The following is a 22,509-nucleotide window of genomic DNA, read 5'->3' as shown; positions in this document are numbered from 1 at the left end:
ATCGCGAAGTACTGACTACACCAGAAAACATGAAAGAGGGGATAAGAAACGCATGCAGAAATAGTAGCCAAGAAGATTTTTAAGATGTAAAGAAAGTTTTAGTAGAAGGGTTAATAAATATATTGAAGTGGGTGGGGAAATATTTGAACATTTATTATAAATTTTATACTTGTCGTTGATAATAGTATAGTTTAATCATTTTTTTTTATAAATAAACAATATATAAAACTATTTGAATACAAAAATTATTTAGATTTTGTCTACAAAAGATGTTTCGCCGTGGTATTAGCAAAACCAGTAGTTTACTTTTATCCATAGATTCAGATTTTGCAATCAAAAACATCGGGTGTCATTTAAAAAATCGGTCGTGACCTTCATATGACCTTGAAAATAAAGTCACGGTCAAAAAATGTTATCGTCATATGGTTTCCCCTTTCGCACAGAACAACTTTTATTTGGTTTATTTTTATGAAAAGTAACAGTTTTCGAGATAATAGATTGTCTCACGTTAAATGGACCACCCTGTATATCATATAACATATATATTAACATAAGATATATATTTATTGCCATAAATAATTGCAAAATAGATTTACAAAAACATGAAAACAGCCAATATTATTACATAATTATTAGACAAATGAATCAATTGATAAAACAAAATTAATAAACTTAAATAATAATATCCACTAAGGCATTATAAGAATCCGAAAAGGAAGATTAACAAGAAACGAACTACAGTAACGTGAACATGCAAAGTATTTTAGAACACGCAAACATTAAAAAAAAAAGTTTAGTGTGACGAGACTTGACGAGAGAACAATAGATGAGCAAGGGATACCCTAAAAGATGGAAGGCTAGGAGCATTGCGAATGATAGCAGGAAGATTGTTCTAGAATGAAATCGCTTGCAATGTAAGAGACTTATGAAAAGTGTTGGTGTGATGTATTGGGAACATGAGTAACGAATCGGATTGCGATCGTGTGGATCTGTTATGAGTTATGAGCTGACAAAAAGCTGAAATTGTTAAACAAATATCTGGGGGTTTGATTATGAAGAATTTTATACAAGTTTAATAATACGCGAAAAGATCGTCGATTCTTGTACGTTAATAATTTTAATTTATTACGATAGGGAGAGATGTGGCAATAGCGATCCAGATCAAATATGAAACGTACACAATTGTTCTGTAATCTTTGTAACTTTTTACACAGTGTAATTGATAAATCGGGGCAGACTGTATCAGCATAATCTAGATGAGGAAAAATTAACGTGTAGCACAGACTACGACGAATAAAAGGAGAAAGGAAACATCTAAGCCTGCGCAGTGAATGAAAACAAGAATATACTTTTTTGCAGATAAGTTGAATTCATCATAACACCCAGATTTTTCGCCACATCCAAAAATTCTATGAGGATGCCATCGAGGATAAGTTGTGAATTAGTAAAAGTGGGTGATCTATTTAAAAGAGAATTTGTACCAAACACAATTGTTTGAGTTTTAGTAGCATTTAGCTTTAACCCAAAAAACCTAGACCAGTCGATCGTGACTTTGCTAAAGTGCATTAGCAAGGTCACGATTTAGATGCTCCACAGCTAAAGGGAATTCACTAACTGGTGTAAATCTGGAGGGCATCTGCATATAAATGATAACTAGAATAAATTACTTTTGTGACACTATTGATAAAAATAGAAAAAAGCAGCAGACCCAAAACACTTCCTTGGGGCACCCCACAAAGAAGTTCGTGAGTGGACGAAGGGCCTGTGTCAGTGCGAACACATAAGAGGCGATGGGAAAGGTAGGATCGGAACCATAACAAAGAAGTAGGAGAAAAACCGATAGATGAGGGAGTTGCAAGAAGAATATCATGATCAACTGAATCAAAGACTTTACTGAAATCAAGCAATACTAGCAAGGTCAAACGTCGGTTATCACAAGCGTGTCTTATATCATCAGTAATCTTGATCAGTGCTGTTGTAGTACTGTGACCTGACCGGAAACCAGACTGCAAATCATTGACTATACGACGCTCCTCAAGATAGTTAAATACTGGATTATACACAAAACGCTGAAAAGCCTTTGACAGGATAGACAGAATGGATATAGGACGAAAGTCATAAGGGGAAACTGGAGTTTTTAACTTAGGAATAGGCACAACATGCGCAAAGTTCCACATGGAAGAAAAGGATGATGTTTCAATGGAAAAGTTATAATATGAGTAATATGAAGAATCGGTAAAATCTGTTTCAAGCTAATACCGTCTGCACCGGCGCTGTTAGAACTAGAAGTAACAGCCTTGTACACCTCGTCCCCATCAATCACAGTGAGCGAAAAGCTAGAAGAAATCAGATTAGATGCCTCAATAGTTTGAATTAAGGTGATTTTGGAATCAAGTATTAAGAGTTACTGGTGGTTTTCGACGAAGAATTTTCGTCCACAACACCTTGTGTAGGACCAAAATCAATAACGTCTTAGGAGTAGTCCCAGTAAATATCTGGTAAAAATATGTTTTCTTCGCATTACATCTATGATTACAGCGATTACGCAGTACACGATACCTTTCGTAGTTAATATTCGATAAATTGCGTTTAAATCATTATTCTTAAAATGAATTGCTTTGGCCAATTTCTGAAACGTGTTTCTTTCCTCTACCATAAAAAAATTGATGTAAAATTTTCTAAGATCACAGTATATATCGCTTATACATACTATAAGGATCTCAAAACTATGAATATGAGAAAAAATTGGTCCCTCATATTTTCGTAAATCACTTGAGAATGTTCTTGTTACAAAATTTGTAGACGTAATAACTTTGCCCATACAAGCGAAACTACGGCTATTTATGATCGGGAGATCAAAGGAGACTTTCGTAGGTCTCTTTAACCGATTTCTGTTCACATGCCATCAAGTCAACGTTTACGCTTAGCTGCTAAAGGGTGGCCAAAGTCACCCATGCGCTTTCATTGGTTTTCATGGGTAACATGTTGTTGTGGTACTCTTTTATTGTTATCGGTAAGTTATAAATCTATTTATATAAACTAGACTTGCGAAAGATTGTAAAAAAATGTATAGATCGCTGTAACTGTAAACATGTCATTTACTAACGTAGAAGTGTATGATAGAGCGTATGATGATTTATTTTCAATGTTTTGAATATGATGCAACTGCATGGCAAAAATGTGCAATGCAATTACGACAAAGAAAGACATTTTTCTCTAGAAGTGTTTTTAAGATTGGATTAGCGATTACGGGAAACTGTAAACGTGTAGTCCATTCAGATATCTCTATGAATTCGTAAATCACATTGTTGCCCAATGCGATCGAACATAATTTGGGAACCCCGTAAACAATTGTCCACAAGATTCATCAAGAGATTAATATCTCCACCACATTATTTACATCAGGCCTTATAAGATAGTGATTATGATAACAGGCTGAACTATTATCATTGACTTTTAAATATTATTCGGGCAAATCCAAACCTTTTATCACAAATGCTGGTGTAAACTTGCATAATATGCATTCCTGGTTCGAGTAAAACCCACATTGCTTTCACCGCTTTATCTATGGGGCAGATTAAACGACCTGACTTTTCAAGAAAAAACAATAATTAGCGAAAATATGACAAAACACTAAATTGCCATTAGAAATGTGTCACAAATGCTATTTTTGTCAAAAATTTATGTTATTCTAAGTGTTTTGGTTTATTTTGTTTCATTGATCCGTTGGCTTTTAAACACGCCTCAAAAGTAGTTTTGAACCAGTTCTAAGCTTGGATAAAGTGTGAAGGAAGGTAACTTGATCCGATTAAGATATACGAATTTTTTACATTTTCTTCCATAATTCGAGAACGGATAGAGATGCGGTATTCACTAATATAATTGGTAAATTTTATATCTTTATATTCTAATTAACTTTTTTCAAAAATATGTAATCGCTGCAGATCTTTCAAACAAGACCAAAAATATTCAAATCGGTTGAATGGTCCAGGAGATATTAAAATGTAAACATTTGAAAACGCATTAGCCTCCCCCTCCCTTATTATGACAGATATGAGAAATATCGCAAAACAAAAGCGATGCGGTATTAAGCTACTAAATGATGTCAAAGTTATAGCTCATCGTCTATCTTTCTGAAATAGCGGGAATTTAATGTTTCTCTATGGCAATTACGCCCTCTAGCGGTCGAATTACGGACTACCCACTTGCCCACTTTGCTTATAAGAATTTTTTTCCCAAACCTCTAGGCCTTACCATTGTCGAGATACAGTCGCTCCGTACCTTTAACGGTACACCCTGTATGTAAATTCACAGATAACTTGCCAGGGTCGGAACTCGGAATGGGTGAGACTTTCCAACGGCATCCCGACCTTACAGAGCGATTTGCTGCTAATATTAAAGTCTTTAGTAGAAAGTGGAAAAGAAAATCTAAAGAGTTGATTTGTAAATGCTGGCATATATCCCCCTTGAATAGAAGAAAAGTTTTAGACCGAATTCCAGGGATTGAAAATCTAGACCCAAATGTACAGCTTAATGTAGCGCCTCAGTAATAGATCTTCTGCAGGATAGAAGGTTTCCTCAACAGACCCAAGACACTAAGACGAAATCCAAAAGCTATCGCTGAACCAAGTCAAGTTACGAAAATTTCTTCAGAAAAGGCAAGACGAAGAATTTCCAATGACTTTGAGTTCTCCTGTAATATTTCCATTTCTTCGGAGACTGAAGATTACTGTGACCTTGCTGAGGAAGTTGGCGTGAAAGGTCTGACAACACCAACAATGACAACAAGACAATTGAACGTATTAATAACGGAAACTTTGTTTTATTTTTATATGAAAAGCAAGTTTACCCAGGACAAGTTGTTCAAATTAAACTAAAAAGTAACAAGAAATCTATAAGATTAAAATTCGTCTGAAGATATCTTTTGGTACGATTTTAGAGGTTATTAATATACCGCAGCCCTCCAAGAGAGGATTTTTTACAATTAATGAGAGCAATAAATACAATTATGTTGTTTTTTATTTATAGGTAGGATATATTTATTTATTTTATATCCTCAAAGTTCATTTTGTTTTCTTATTCCAACATTTAATTACTTTTGTTATGTAAACAATAAAAGTGTTATTTTCTTGCACATTTTTGTTGTTTTTTTTGCTACTAAATTAGACCGCTATTATTAAAATAGCGGTCGGCCAAAGTAACCCAACTTTGTCATCTAGCTTTGGCCACCACTTTTTTTCTAAAAACATGGCATTTTTCAAATTACGATAAATTTAATTTTTGGCCTGCTGAAAGTACTGTTAGTGGCATATCTTCTGCAGTAAAAAGCAAATAAATATCTTTCTCCTATCCAAAGTTGTAGGGTAGTAAAATTTGAAAGTGGACCAATGCCACCCAAGTTTACGGTATCTTATAGTTTTTATATGATATCATAAATTAGAATCTTTCAGCTTCTATTTAACATAAATATCATATCATTATTCTTAAAAATACATTTAATATGATTTTTTGAAAATTCCGGAGGGATGGAAAGTGGGGGTAATTTGCCCAGTATATAAAAAGGGTAATAAGGGAAGGGTAGAGAGCTACAGGGGAATTAACCTACTAGAGTAAGGTATACACGAAGATACTGCTGGGAAGACTGGAGGAGGAGATGAAGTTGGGGGGAATTTTTCCGGATGGGCAGGCAGGCTTTCGAAAGGGAAGGGGAGCAATCGACAACGTGTACGTGTTGAAGCATCTGGCAGATAGAGAGCTGGATAAGAAGGGAGGGAAATTGTACGCCCTATTTATAGATTTGAAGGCGGCTTTTGATAAGGTGGATAGGGGAAAGTTGTGGGAGGAGATGGGGAGGAGGGGGATCACGGAAAACCTAACTGAGAGTGAAGGAAATATACATGGAGACTATGGCTAGGATAAAAGTGGGAGATAAGCTGAGCGACGTGTTTTGGACGACGAAGGGACTGAGGCAGGGATGTCCGCTGAGCCCAAGTCTGTTTGCACTGTATACGGCGGACCTGGAGGATAGATTGGGGAAGGGGCAAATGGGAGGGTTGGTGGTGGGAGGTAGAAAGGTGCATATGTTAGCATACTAGAAAATACTAGAAAAAGCATGAAAATTAACGCGACTAGCTCTTTTATCGAAAATTCAAGTAACAAATCTTGTGCCGCATGGAAAATGATGAATGCTCAGCGGAGGGACAGAGAGAGTCGGTGCTTGGATCTGAATCCAGATGAAGTAAATAATTATTTTGTGAACATGCCTGTAACTATTGTTCGAAACTTAACTGGAGTACGAAATGATCATATCAGTGTTTGCACTATTCCGAGTAATTTTAATATGTTTAGCTTGCAAGCAGTAACACACAATGAGGTTCGCGAAATTTTTCGCGGCCTAAAAAATTGGGGCTGAGTTGGCTCTGTCGAGGACGCGGGACTGGTGCCTTGCGAACAAGCTTTGTCTTAATGAAAATAAAACTGTCACACTTCCGTTCACATTGTGGCAGATTGACGCTCCTTGTCCCGATGTAACCAAGTTTTTGGGCCTCTACATCGCCGCTCCTGCGTTGCGTTTTCACGAACATAGTGTGGAGATGGGCAAAAAAGTTAACCGTAATATATTTCTCCTAAGGCGGCTTGCAGTAACTGTTACGCCAAAAGTAGTAAAAAGTGCTTATTTTGCATTTGTTCATTCCATACTGTCTTACTCTATACTAGCATGGGGAGCAGCCTCTTAAGCTGCTCACATGTTCGGGCTGCAGCGCAGGGCGGTAAGAATAGTAACGGGTTTAGGTTATCGTGATGATTGCAGAAATGCTTTTATTGCGCAGTCTATACTCATCATTCCATCTCTGTACATCCTTCGCTGCGTGGGATACATCTTGGAGAGCATGAACTCCTTAAGGGTGCATGGTGATATTCACCCGTATGAAACGCGTGGGAGAGAAGACCTCTACCCAGACTTTGCGCGGTTATGCAAGACACAATCAGGTCCTATATACATGGGACAAAAATTGTATAATCACCTGCCACATAGTGTGAGTGCTCTTCTAGCGGACGAGTTGCTTGGGAAGTTAAAAACATTCTTGCTAAAGAAGGGATTCTATTCTATACGGGAATTCCTTGAGACCTCCGTAGGCCTATTTAGTGCTTGAGATTCATTTTCTCTTTTTTTGTATACTGTAATTTTGTGGTTTGTAGGGTCGTTTTATTATATTCTAATTAATGAATTGATATTTTGTTGTACTACTGATTGACGAGTGTAAAGAGTGTAAGTTTCTTATTAGCACAATAAAGAGAATTGAAGTGAATTGAATTGAATACGCGAATGACATCGTGGTCATGGCGAGAGAAGCGGCGGAGATGTAGGATATGATAAAGACATTGGAAAGATATTTTAGGGGGAAGGGGCTGGAAGTGAATGTGGGGAAGACAAGGATGATGAAGTTTTGTAAGGGTGGGACAAAAAGAACAGAAAACTGGAGATGGGAGGGAAAAGAGATCGAGGAGGTTAGGGAGTATACTTACTTGGGGTATGTGTTTAGGAAGGACAACAGGGAGGGGTCGCATGTGATAGCTATGGCAAAAAAGGCGAATAAGGTGATGGGACAAGTATGAGGTTGGGGGAAGAGAGTCTTTGGAAGGAATGTGGCAGCGAGGAAGATTATGTTTGAAGGTATGGTTAGCAGTGTGATGATGTATGGGGCAGAGGTATGAGGATGGAGAGAGCAGGCAATGCTGGAGGACGTGCAAGCTAGATATTGGAGATGGGTGCTTGGGGTGGCGAGAGAAACACCGGGGTATATAGTGAGGGAAGAGGTAAAGGTGGATAAGATCAGAGTGGAGGCGGGCAGGAGGGCAGTGAAATATGAAGAAAGAATAGAAGGGGGCCAAACTACGGGATCTTGGGGGAGTGTTGGAGGGAAATTAGAGAGAGAAAGATCAGATATGGGAAAGGAGACAGAGACAACTATTATAGACGAGCGGGCTACTTGGTAACTGAGATAAATAGTAGACGAAGGGTGGGGAGGGAGATGTGGAGGGAGCTGAGAGATAGGGACCGAGATGTGCAGAGACAGGAAAGAAGGACACAAATAAAAGAGGGAAGGTATAACGAAAGGTACAGGGACATAATTACGGAGGGGCTGCCTAGATACTTATTATTGGAAGGAGATGAGGAAGGGAAGAAGTTGGTGGCTAGGTTCCGTTGTGGAAACGAAGAGAGAGCTAACAGATACTGGATGGCCGATGAGGAGAGGTGGTGTAGGCTATGCAGGGAGGAATGGGAAACGTTAGAACATATGTTGAATGGGTGCAGTGAGTTGATGGAGGAGGAGTTGGACCGAGGGCAGATCTTAGGAGAGGGGGGAGAGGGGAAACGATGGATGAGAATGGTTGTGGGGGGGAGGAGACAAAGGGATGGATGAGGGGATGATTGGGCCGAGGAGCCGAGGGTGTGGAAATGGAGGAAGAGGATAGAGGGTGAAAATAATATATTAATAATATAGATTAGAATGTATTAAAGGGAAAATTGTTAATATTAAAAAACAATAAAATGCTTATTAAATTGAAAATTTCGCATTATTTTTGATTTATAAATTCGACAATTTCTTCTTTAATAATTTTTTCCTGGAAATTCCAATTATGTTATCTTACATTTTTTATATCGTATAATAAACTAGAATCTTGAATGAATGAAATATGAAAAATATGAAGACACGACGCTTAGACAAAACGCAGTAATTAAAATGTTGTCATTAACCTACTTTATATTTTTTGCTGTATACATCATTAATTACTTTCCATTTGTGAATATTTGGAGCGTAATTACACTGTAGACATTCACAATGATAATGTAAAATATGTAAAATGTAAAATATAACAATAATGTTCTTGTGTTGTTGGTAAATTATTTGTTTTTAATGTTATTTGATTTAATTATCAGCTTATGGCATGGACGGTGGCGTTAAACGGGAAAGGAAACCAAATCCTAGAGAAAATGCAAATTTTTTGTCAGCTTTAACATTTTGGTATGTTATTAAAAATATTAACGCAAATATTTTATTAATATGGATATTATTTTATTGAACATTCTATTTTTAACTTAATAAGTTTATCTTTCCGAGTAAATATTTAAATAATCTTTAATCTACAATAACCGAACCGCTTATACGCAAAATTCCTTATATCCTATTTCATTTCTATACATTTGATAACTTTTATTATCGCAGGTATACATTACCGACATTTTTTAATGGATTCCAAAGAGATTTGGAAGAAAACGATTTATATAAAACATTCTCCAAGCATAAGTCATCCGTTTTGGGCGATCGTTTGGAAATTGCTTGGCAATCGGAAGAAATCAAAGCGAAAAAAGCTGGTAGAATGCCTTTATTGAGGAAAGCATTATGGAAAGTTTTCGGTTTAGAATTTATGTTATACGGATTGGTTTTAGCGATTGGAGAACTTGGTATCAGGTAAATATCACAACTAATTATTTTAATTAATTTATACGAAACTTTTTTATTTCAGACTTATTCAACCGATAGCTTTAGGCCAATTGATCCTTTACTACGTCCCAAATCAAACGGAAATCACACGAGACGAAGCCTATTTATACGCTGGAGCTGTGATACTTTGTTCCTTTTTCTACGTCCTCTTAATTCACCCGTATATGATGGCAATATGCCATGTGGGTATGAAAATGCGCGTCGCTTGTTGTTCGTTAATCTATCGAAAATCATTAAGATTAAGCAAAACAGCTTTGGGACAAACGACTGCCGGTCAAATGGTTAATTTACTATCAAATGATGTCAATCGATTCGACGTCGCAGTTTTATTTATCCATCAATTATGGGTTGGACCTTTGGAAACATTGGTCATTACTTATTTAATGTATTTAAAAATTGGAATATCTGCTGTTATTGGTGTGGCCACGTTACTTATGTTTATACCATTACAAAGTAATTTAAATAACTTATTTAATTCAGGTTTCATTTTTTATTTATTTCTTTTAAACAGTTTTTTTGGGTAAACGTACTTCAATATTACGATTAAAAACTGCCTTAAGAACCGATGAACGTGTTAGATTAATGAACGAAATTATTTCCGGAATACAAGTTATTAAAATGTATACTTGGGAGAAACCTTTTGAAAAACTTGTGGCTTTAGCAAGAAAGTACATTATTTAATTTTTCCACCAACTTATTTTAATTAATTACATTTTTTTTAGACGTGAAATTCAATCGATTCAAGGTGCATCTTACGTTCGAGGCGTTTTATTATCATTTATAATGTTTTCCACAAGAATTTCAATATTTTTAAGCGTTTTCGCTTATATACTATTTGGAAATCGAATAACAGCCGAACAAGTGTTTGTTATCACCTCATTTTACAGTATTCTCCGACAATCAATGACAGTGTTTTTTCCGCAAGGTATTGGTCAAGTTGCTGAAGCATCAATTTCAATCGGAAGATTAAATAAGTTTTTACTCTATGAAGAAAACCAAGAAATTAATGTTCATGAAGAAAAAATACCTGTATCTTCTACTAAAGAAAGTTTGGAAGGTTCTGGAGATTTTTCATCCAAAGATGATTTTCAAACTGAATCAAATAAAGGTATTGTTGTATTTCATTTAATGTAATTAAGTTGTTTATTTTTCTTTTAATGTTTATTGAATGACTTTTACAATTTTCGGTTTTGTAGAATTATATTTGAATGGATGCTGACATCACTTGGTCATATTTTTTTTATTAAAAACCACAGCACCTATTCACTAGAATCTTTAAGCTTCAATATAACATACATCAGATCATGATTCTTAAAAATACAGTTGATATGATTTTTTTCAAAATTTCGTATTATTTTGCTTAATAAATTTAACATTTCTTTTTTAATAACTTTTTCTGGAAATTTCAATTATATTATCTTATATTTTCTATATCATATCTGAAACTACAATCTTTAAGCTACAATTTAACATACATATGGTAACGTGATTTTTTAAAATACAGTCGATATGATTTTTTGAAAATTTCGTATTATTTTGCTTCATAAATTTAATATTTTCTTCTTTAATAATTGTTTTCTAAAAATTTCAATGATATTCACTTATAGTTTTTATATCATATCATAAACTACAACCTTTAAGCTACAATTTAACATACATATCGTATCGTGAATTTTAAAAATACAGTCGATATGATTTTTTGAAAATTTGGTATTATTTTGCTTAATAAATTTAACATTTTCTTCTTTAATAACTTTTTTTTGGAAATTTCAATTATATTATCTTATATTTTCTATATCATATCTGAAACTACAATCTTTAAGCTACAATTTAACATACATATCGTATCGAGATTCTTAAAAATACAGTCGATATGATTTTTTTCAAAATTTCGTATTATTTTGCTTAATAAATTTAACATTTTCTTCTGGAAATTTCAATAATATTATCTTATACTTTTTATATCATATCTGAAACTACAATCTTTAAGCTACAATTTAACATACATATCGTAACGTGATTTTTTAAAATACAGTCGATATGATTTTTTGAAAATTTCGTATTATTTTGCTTAATAAATTTAACATTTTCTTCTGGAAATTTCAATTATATTATCTTATATTTTCTATATCATATCTGAAACTACAATCTTTAAGCTACAATTTAACATACATATCGTATCGTGATTTTTTAAAATACAGTCGATATGATTTTTTGAAAATTTCGTATTATTTTGCTTAATAAATTTAACATTTTCTTCTGGAAATTTCAATAATATTATCTTATACTTTTTATATCATATCATAAACTACAATCTTTAAGCTACAATTTAACATACATATCGTAACGTGATTTTTTAAAATACAGTCGATATGATTTTTTGAAAATTTTGTATTATTTTGCGTAATAAATTTAATATTTTCTTCTTTAATAATTGTTTTCTGAAAATTTCAATGATATTCACTTATAGTTTTTATATCATATCATAAACTACAACCTTTAAACTACAATTTAACATACATATCGTATCGTGAATTTTAAAAATACAGTCGATATGATTTTTTGAAAATTTGGTATTATTTTGCTTAATAAATTTAACATTTTCTTCTTTAATAACTTTTTTTTGGAAATTTCAATTATATTATCTTATATTTTCTATATCATATCTGAAACTACAATCTTTAAGCTACAATTTAACATATATATCGTATCGAGGTTCTTAAAAATACAGTCGATATGATTTTTTTCAAAATTTCGTATTATTTTGCTTAATAAATTTAACATTTTCTTCTTTAATAACTTTTTTCTGGAAATTTCAATTATATTATCTTATATTTTCTATATCATATCTGAAACTACAATCTTTAAGCTACAATTTAACATACATATCGTATCGTGATTTTTTAAAATACAGTCGATATGATTTTTTGAAAATTTCGTATTATTTTGCTTAATAAATTTAACATTTTCTTCTGGAAATTTCAATAATATTATCTTATACTTTTTATATTATATCATAAACTACAATCTTTAAGCTACAATTTAACATACATATCGTAACGTGATTTTTTAAAATACAGTCGATATGATTTTTTGAAAATTTTGTATTATTTTGCGTAATAAATTTAATATTTTCTTCTTTAATAATTGTTTTCTGAAAATTTCAATGATATTCACTTATAGTTTTTATATCATATCATAAACTACAACCTTTAAACTACAATTTAACATACATATCGTATCGTGAATTTTAAAAATACAGTAGATATGATTTTTTGAAAATTTGGTATTATTTTGCTTAATAAATTTAACATTTTCTTCTTTAATAACTTTTTTTTGGAAATTTCAATTATATTATCTTATATTTTCTATATCATATCTGAAACTACAATCTTTAAGCTACAATTTAACATATATATCGTATCGAGGTTCTTAAAAATACAGTCGATATGATTTTTTTCAAAATTTCGTATTATTTTGCTTAATAAATTTAACATTTTCTTCTTTAATAACTTTTTTCTGGAAATTCCAATTATATTATCTTATATTTTCTATATCATATCTGAAACTACAATCTTTAAGCTACAATTTAACATACATATCGTATCGTGATTTTTTAAAATACAGTCGATATGATTTTTTGAAAATTTCGTATTATTTTGCTTAATAAATTTAACGTTTTCTTCTTTAATAATTTTTTTCTGGAAATTTCAATGATATTCACTTATAGTTTTTATATCATATCATAAACTACAATCTTTAAGCTACAATTTAACACACATATCGTGTCGTAATTCTTAAAAATATACGTCCACATTGCAATATCTATAAGATAATATCTATAATATAATATAATATCTATAACAGGAAAGAACACTTTTCTGTACTATCTTATGGTTTTCCTTGGCGATAAGTTGTATCCCATCATCTGGTCTGATTTGTCTATCCCGGACATCTATTTATTATAGACGAGAACACTCTGATTTTATTACTTGCTTTCCTTTTCTATTTGTTGCTTCTACCATTCGGTGTTTATGCATTGTTGATGTCATAACCACCATTTTCTTGTCCTTCAAGTGTGTAACCAACACTGGACCTTTTCTTTTCCATACTTCTCCTTTCTAAATTTTCGCAAAGTTCCTACAAGTTCAATCTTCCTTTTGAACAAATATTTTTCTAGCCGGACACTAGTGTAATAATTATTAAGGTATATTTCATGCCCTTCATCCAAATAGTCTTTTAGTAATTCCGTTACGACTGAAAACGTGTGGGAATGCTGTTGATCATTGTTTATTATAGTATCTTTTCTAGTATATATAAATACATTCAAAACAAAACTATCAAATGTGGTAAGCTCATACAGCTTTATTCCGTACTTATGCCTCTTGTTCATAATATACTGCCTAAATTTTAGACGTCCTCGACCGTAAATCATATATTCGTCTATAGAAAGTTGTTTCATTGAAGAAACCAACTGCTAAATGTTTTGAATAATTTTTTCTAAAATAGGTCGTATTTTATATAAACGGTCGTTCGTATCCATATCGCGATGTTTTACTTCTCTTCTTCTCCTGATCCTTATGCCTGATGGCGTCGGATAAATCATTTTCCTATTCTTCCATCCACCTCTTCCACTCCCTCCAGTTCCTGGCTAGTTGCTTTATCTGCTAGAGTCTTCTTCCCAACTTCTGCTACTCTTTCCTCCCATTCTAATTATATGGGCGTACCAATTTAGTTGCTTTCTCTCTATTTTGCTTATTATCTCCTCTTGATCTACTCCCAGTATTCTTCGTCTTCCCCACTATCTTCCGTAAAAATTTCATTTCCATTGCTGTGATCTTTCCTTCTTGTTTATCTTGGAGTGTCCATGATTCAATGACTTATGTTAATATTGGGACTGCTACCGAGTTGTACACTTTCAATTTTATCTTTTTATCTATCTCCTTCCCAAAAATTGTTCTGTCTAGAGTATGGTATACGTTGTTTGTTTTCCTCATTTTTGCATTTATGTCTAAATCTATCCTTTCATCTTATGATATTGTATATTATACTGCCCAAGGACTCATATAATGATACTTTAATGATACTTTAATATCTTCTGTCCATTTTTCAATCAACTTCCTTGCCTTTTTATGGTTCTCTGCTATCAGCACTACGTTAGCATATAGTAAATTATCTATTTTTACTGGTTCCAACCTTTTATAACCTACTACTGTCTAATATTTATTTGTTCTTGTTCTTGTATTTTTTATCACTCTGTCCATTAATATTATTAATGTCATGTTTTACCAATCGCAAAAATCTCAAGTATCGCAAAACCTATTCCTGGACATACATTTTCCGAAAACCGGGTGAAAGTAAAGGAAATTTGAACTCCATTGCTTTGACAACCGAGGAAAGTGTGTAGTTCCAGATAAAAGACAGAGAAATCATCATCGTCAATGAAAAATCTGAAGTAGTCAATAGATTTGGCATTGTTGCCCCGTGGACGGAATATCTAAGGGATCAGTTTCCGTGTCAGTCCAATCCGACTAATTATCACACGCAGACCGCAAAGCTGGTGTAGCAAGAGGTGTAGAACCATTTGAGTTTATTTCATCGTCAGTAGAAGGGCCCAAATCATTAAGTGATAAATCAGCCAAACTCGCTAATGTGTAGGTTCGTTGTCGGAAGGTGCGTAGTCTCTATTTAAAGGTCATCGTCACTGGAAAAGTAGTTTTCGTTCAAAATTTCTGATAAATGGTCAACAATGTACTCTAACTCAGCTTCAGTAAACTTTTTTTTTCGTCGTTGTAAATCATCTTGATTTACTTGCCTTTGTATTTCGCGTACTACCTAACCATAACACAGTATCTTTAATTTGTACAGTTTCAAACAAAGCGTTATTCGTACTTACCCAGGAACTGAAAATTCTCAGTTGCACTCATTGTTCTTACACAAGAAATACGACTACAACTAACGAAATACAGTAGTAAAGAACAAGAACTGGGTGTACTAATAAATGCACATGCATAGGATATTCCCCGTTTCCGTATTTCAAACATGAGAAAATAATTAATGCTGAACCAAATTAGCACAGTTACCTACCTCTATTCAAAACGTGTTCTACCTAAATTTTCCAGTATTCCATTATTTTTACAAATCACTTCAAAGTCTCACTAACAAATTGAGGTCCATTGTCTGAAATTATCACATTTGGTAATCCAAATCGAGAAAAACAATCTCGTAACTTCTCAAGTGTTGTTTTCGTATCAATTTTCTTCATTTCATAAATCTCACGCCACTTTGAAAACGTATCTATTATAATTAAATAAACTCTATTAGCTATTGGTCCCAAACAAGCAATGTGTATCCTGTCAAAAGCATGTCTAGCTTCATTAAATTGTATTAACTGTGTTTTACCAGGATGCACTGAATTCTTCATACAGGCATTATAGTTTTTTTACAAATGTTTCTATATTTGCATCTAAATCTGGCCACCAAAAATACTGTGTAGCTATTGCTTTCATTTTTACATTTTTACTATTCCATTATTTTCTGCACTTCTCAGGTATAATAACTCGATATACCCACATTAATAAACCGTTATCAATACTCAATTCTAACTTTCTACGCCTAAAAGGTAAATATTCTTCTAGCATCTTCCTCGGCATTCCATCTCTTACATATAAATATGTCTCACTTAAAATCAAATCCGTTTTTAATTCCTTTCTAAGTGTATCAGCGTTAATTGGCATTTTGTCCTCTATTATAAAATTGAAATAATCATAATCTTCTCGTTCAGTTTCTTCTAAATACTTCATCGGAAAACGTGACAGTCCATCAGCTCCACCATTCTAAGAACCCTTTATATATTGAAGTTTATAATCAAATCCACTCAAAAAGAATGCCCACCTCTGTAATCTTTCTACAGCCATCCGTGATATTGCCTTATTTTCCCCAAAAAGCGCCAACAATGGTTTGTGATCTGAACATAGAGTAAACTTATTACCTGACAAATATTGATAACACTTTTTCATAATTCATCTCTGCTTCAGATAATGTTCGTGAGACAAAACTGATTGGTTTTTCTGTTCCATCTGGATATTCATGCAATAGAACTGCACCTAATTCTACTTTTGATGCGCCACAAACCAATTTTAAAGGAATTTTAGATTCAAATGTTTATACACTTCCTTACCCATCTGAAAAGCTTTTTCACATTCGGTTGACCATTCCAATTTAACATCATTTCTCAATAATTCGTATATAGGTCCTAATATCGTCATAATAATTAATCATACCAATAAACGTGTCTTTCACCTGTGTCTGATCTAACGGATGTGGTGCATCCACAATTGCTCTATTTTTTTCCTGGATCCTTATGTAGTCCATTTTTATATATAAAATGACCTAAATATTTTATTTTCATTTGAAAAATTTCCATTCTGCAAAATTTAGCCTAAATCCTGCTTTTTCTAACTTTACGAAAACCTTTTCTACATTCTGAATATGTATGTTTTAGCCTATCTTTTCCGGTCACTACAATATCATCCATGAAATTGATTGTGTGTTTTGCAAGACTCTTTCGACAATTTTTTGAAAAATGGAGCTGCCGGTTGAGTATCGTATGGCAATCTGTTCAGCTTGTATATGCCTCTATGTGTACTCCAAGCATACAATAATTACTAATGGTGTACCCCATTCAGCTGTATCAACTAAAGAAATCACTCCCAGCTTTTCCAAACCATCCAACTCTTGCTTTATCTTATCTTTAAGTAAGAATGGTATCGGTCTGGGCTTACTAAATACCGGTTCTTAGAAACGTTCTTCAGAAACTGGTTCGAAGAGGTCACTTCGAACCAGTTTCTGAAGACGGCAAAACCCGCAAGTTTCTAGTGTTAGTTCTAGTTTTAGTTCTAATCTTAGTTTAATTCACACCGGCCGTGAAAGCCTTCGTACTTATTTTAAATCGAGTTGTTCATATATATAAAGGCCTAATGAGTTAGCAAATAATGTTTCAAATTTTTTTAGCAACCCATCCAAATCGTCTGCTTGTTCTCCCTTTATCTCTATTTCGTTTATCTTTTTATCTGAAATAATCAAATTTATCGTTTACATAAAACATTTCCATAAAATCAATAATCTGTTCATTTTTGTATTTTCTAACTCGTTAACTAGTTAGTTTGCCTCATACAAACTTTTGCTAAATGTCCTACTTTATTAAATTTTTTACATTTATACGTTTTGTATTTACAATTTTTACTTATATGTCCGCTTCATTTCACAACAATAACAACTTATCTTACCCTTCTCCTCTTCTTCTTTTGTCTCTTGTGGCTTGGTATTGGTCCGGTAATTTCTTTGTCCATATTTCAAATGATTTATACTAGTGATGGAACGGATAGTGATTTTGCGAAAAGCCGGATACCGGATATTCGGCACCCCTTCGGCCAGATATCCAGCATATCTATCCGGCCATTATGATTACAATTTCTGGTACATTTCTGAAGTGATGCCCTACATTGCCATATTATTGCGATATTTGAATAAAAATGAAATTAATAAGAAAGCTGATAAGATATGTTAACTTATTTGGATCTAAGATACAAAATAAACTTTTTTGATGCTAATTTAACTAACGAAGCAACTCTAAAAAGAGGATACTTTAATTAATAATTCGCGATATTTCCACAAGGATCCTTCAAGAAATTAATTTTATAGCGAATTTTGAAAATTATCGACGAAAATTGCAACATCGAAAATTTTATTAAAAATTCAAATATTGTTTTCTCGAAAACTAAAAGTTATTTTTTAAAACGGGTTGGTTCGTTGGAAAGAGGACACTCTTATTAACACTTTTGAAAATTTTCATACTCATATTCCAAGAAGTGGATTTTATACGAATTTTTAAAACTTAATCGGCGAAAATTGCAAAATTCGAAAAAATTATTGATCATTTCAAAAATGTCAAATACTAAAAGCAATTATTCAAAACCGCTTGTTGCATTAAAAAGAGGATACTTTAATTAATAATTGGTGATATTTCCACAAGGATCCTTCAAGAAATTAATTTTATAACGAATTTTGAAAATTATCGATGAAAATTGTAACATCGAAAATTTTATCAAAACTTTAAATATTGTTTTCTCAAAAACTAAAAGTTATTTTTCAAAACGTGTTGGTTCATTGGAAAGAGAACACTCTTATTAACACTTTGGAAAATTTGCATACTCATATTCCAAGAAGTGGATTTTATACGAATTTTTAAAACTTAATTGGTGAAAATTGCAAAATTCGAAAAATTTGTCAATTATTTCAAAAATTTATTTCTCAAGAACTAAAAGTGATTTTTTAAAACGGCTTGTTGCATTAAAAAGAGTATACTTTAATTAATAATTGGTAATATTTCCACAAGGATCCTTCAAGAAATTAATTTTATAGCAAATTTTGAAAATATATCGATGAAAATTACAACATCGAAAATTTTATGAAAACTTCAAATATTGTTTTCTCAAAAACTAAAAATTATTTTTCAAAACGTGTTGATTCATTGGAAAGAGGATACTCTTATTAACACTTTGGAAAATTTTCATACTCATATTCCAAGAAGTGGATTTTATACGAATTTTTAAAACTTAATTGGTAAAAATTGCAAAATTCGAAAAATTTGTCGATTATTTCAAAAATTTATTTCTCAAGAACTAAAAGTGATTTTTTAAAACGGCTTGTTGCATTAAAAAGAGTATACTTTAATTAATAATTGGTGATATTTCCACAAGGATCCTTCAAGAAATTAATTTTATAGCGAATTTTGAAAATTATCGATGAAAATTACAACATCCAAAATTTTATGAAAACTTCAAATATTGTTTTCTCAAAAACTAAAAGTTATTTTTCAAAACGGGTTGGTTCATTGGAAAGAGTACACATTTATGAACACTTTGGGAAATTTTCATACTGATATTCCAAGAAGTGGATTGTATACGAATTTTTAAAATTTAATCGGCGGCTGTTGCAAAATTCGAAAAAATTGTCGAGAACTAAAAGTGATTTTTCAAAACGCCTTTTTGCATTAAAGAGAGGATACTTTAATTAATAATTGGTGATATTTCCACAAGGATCCTTCAAGAAATTAATTTTATAACGAATTTTGAAAATTATCGATGAAAATTGTAACATCGAAAATTTTATCAAAACTTTAAATATTGTTTTCTCAAAAACTAAAAGTTATTTTTCAAAACGTGTTGGTTCATTGGAAAGAGGACACTCTTATTAACACTATCGGAAATTTTCATACTCATATTCCAAGAAGTGGATTTTATACGAATTTTTAAAACTTAATCGGCGAAAATTGCAAAATTCGTCGATTATTTCAAAAATTTTTTTCTCAAGAACTAAAAGTAATTTTTCAAAACGGCTTTTTGCATTAAAGAGAGGATACTTTAATTAAAAGTAATTAATTCCAAGAAGTGGATTTTATATGAATTTTTAAAACTTAATCGGCGAAAATTGCAAAATTCGAAAAATTTGTCGATTATTTCAAAAATTTATTTCTCAAATACTAAAAGCGATTATTCAAAATGGCTTGTTGCATAAAAAAAAGGATACTTTAATTAATAATTGGTGATATATCCACAAGGATCCTTCAAGAAATTAATTTTATAGCAAATTTTGAAAATTTTCGATGAAAATTGCACATCGAACATTTTATCAAAACTTTAAATATTGTTTTCTCAAAAACTAAAAGTTATTTTTCAAAACGGGTCGGTTCATTGGAAAGAGGACACTCTTATTAACACTTTTGGAAATTTTCATACTCATATTCCAAGAAGGGGGTTTTATACGAATTTTTAAAACTTAATCGGCGAAAATTGCAAAATTTGAAAAAATTATTGATCATTTCAAAAATGTCAAATACTAAAAGCAATTATTCAAAACCGCTTGTTGCATTAAAAAGAGGATACTTTAATTAATAATTGGTGATATTTCCACAAGGATCCTTCAAGAAATTAATTTTATAACGAATTTTGAAAATTATCGATGAAAATTGCACATCGAACATTTTATCAAAACTTTAAATATTGTTTTCTCAAAAACTAAAAGTTATTTTTCAAAACGTGTTGGTTCATTGGAAAGAGGACACTCTTATTAACACTTTGGAAAATTTTCATACTCATATTCCAAGAAGTGGATTTTATACGAATTTTTAAAACTTAATTGGTAAAAATTGCAAAATTCGAAAAATTTGTCGATTATTTCAAAAATTTATTTCTCAAGAACTAAAAGTGATTTTTTAAAACGGCTTTTTGCATTAAAGAGAGGATACTTTAATTAATAATTGGTGATATTTCCACAAGGATCCTTCAAGAAATTAATTTTATAGCGAATTTTGAAAATTATCGATGAAAATTGCACATCGAACATTTCATCAAAACTTTAAATATTGTCTTCTCAAAAACTAAAAGTTATATTTCAAAACGTGTTGGTTCATTGGAAAGAGGACACTCTTATTAACACTTTGGCAAATTTTCATACTCATATTCCAAGAAGTGGATTTTATACGAATTTTTAAAACATAATCGGCAAAAATTGCAAAATTCGAAAAAATTATCGATCATTTCAAAAATTTTTTTCTCAAATACTAAAAGCGATTATTCAAAATGGCTTGTTGCATTAAAGAGAAGATATTTTAATTAATAATTGAAAGTTAGTAATGAATGTGATGATGAATTACAAGCGAAGAGAAGAAAACTAGTCGAAACTGCAACAAGGGATTTTATATATTGTATTGGGATTGTTGCAATGAGGTTGCTAATGACAAACCTGATATAAATGTAGTTGTATTCAATGAAAAAAGTCGTACATAAGTCTTCAAAAGTTTTATTTTTTGGTAACACTGGATCACAAAGATCTCTTAACGGTTTATAAGCTTGCTCGCCTATCAAGGTTAACACCACTGAAATATGCCGTACAAATAAAATTTCAGAAACATAGGTGTAATAAAACTATATTATGTTTATTAACAATAAATATATTATTAATTTTAAATCGTTATCAACAGGTATTTCCATAAAAAATGTATATGCAAAATGGTCTGGTTCGTCAATAGAAGATACATTATCGAATATAAATTTAGTAGTTAAACCTGGAAAATTAGTGGCTATTATTGGCCCAGTTGGAAGTGGAAAATCAAGTCTGTTACACGCTATTTTGAAGGAATTACCCATCCGTTCGGGCTCAATAAATATAAATGGCGAAATAAGTTATGCTTCACAAGAACCCTGGTTATTTGCAAGTACGGTACGACAAAATATTCTTTTTGGTTTACCAATGGATCGAGCAAGATATAAAATGGTAATAAGAAGGTGTGCTTTGGAAAGAGATTTTCAACTCTTTCCTCACGGCGATAGGACAATTGTTGGTGAAAGAGGTGTTTCTTTAAGCGGTGGGCAAAGAGCTAGAATTAATTTAGCTAGGGCTGTTTATAAACAAGCCGATATTTATTTATTTGATGATCCATTATCGGCGGTAGACACTCACGTTGGAAAGCAATTATTTCAAGATTGCATCGATGGTTATTTACAGAACAAAACAAGAATATTGATAACACATCAATTGCAATATTTAAAAGAGGTCAATCATATAATTATACTCGAAAATGGAATTATTAAAGCACAAGGAAGTTATAAGGAATTACAACAATCCGGATTGGACTTCGCTAAATTATTACAAGATCAACCTGAAGAACAAAAAGAAACTCCAAAATTAGATAGACAAAGTTCAAGTTTAAGTATTTCTAGTGAAACCGGAGCTGCGGAAGTCCAAGAAGTTGGTGTTGAAGAAACAAAATCAACAGGGTCCGTTTCCGGATATGTTTATAGATCTTATTTTGGAGCCGGAGGAAATTGTTGTTTTATATTTATATTGTTTGTTTTATTTTTTCTAGCTCAATTTGTTGCTAGCGCTGGCGATTATTTTATAACATTTTGGTAAGGAAAGAAATTATACCGTTTATGTT

General features: G+C 32.1%; 1 protein-coding gene across 1 annotated transcript in view; it reads left to right on the top strand.

The window, feature by feature from the left end:
• The window catches only part of LOC111419437 (probable multidrug resistance-associated protein lethal(2)03659), a 59,325-nt gene that overhangs the window by 22,882 nt on the left and 13,934 nt on the right, over window positions 1-22,509 (top strand). The window contains exons 2-7 of the mRNA XM_071197003.1: window positions 8,945-9,029; window positions 9,231-9,476; window positions 9,532-9,962; window positions 10,021-10,177; window positions 10,232-10,617; window positions 21,553-22,480. Of these exons, the coding sequence (XP_071053104.1) occupies window positions 8,953-9,029; window positions 9,231-9,476; window positions 9,532-9,962; window positions 10,021-10,177; window positions 10,232-10,617; window positions 21,553-22,480 (2,225 nt within the window). The 5' untranslated portion in view covers window positions 8,945-8,952. The remainder of the gene's footprint in view (window positions 1-8,944; window positions 9,030-9,230; window positions 9,477-9,531; window positions 9,963-10,020; window positions 10,178-10,231; window positions 10,618-21,552; window positions 22,481-22,509) is intronic.

Source organism: Onthophagus taurus, chromosome 6 (genome assembly GCF_036711975.1).
Source record: "Onthophagus taurus isolate NC chromosome 6, IU_Otau_3.0, whole genome shotgun sequence".
NCBI lineage: Eukaryota > Metazoa > Arthropoda > Insecta > Coleoptera > Scarabaeidae > Onthophagus > Onthophagus taurus.
This window is presented reverse-complemented; position numbering and strand designations above follow the sequence as displayed.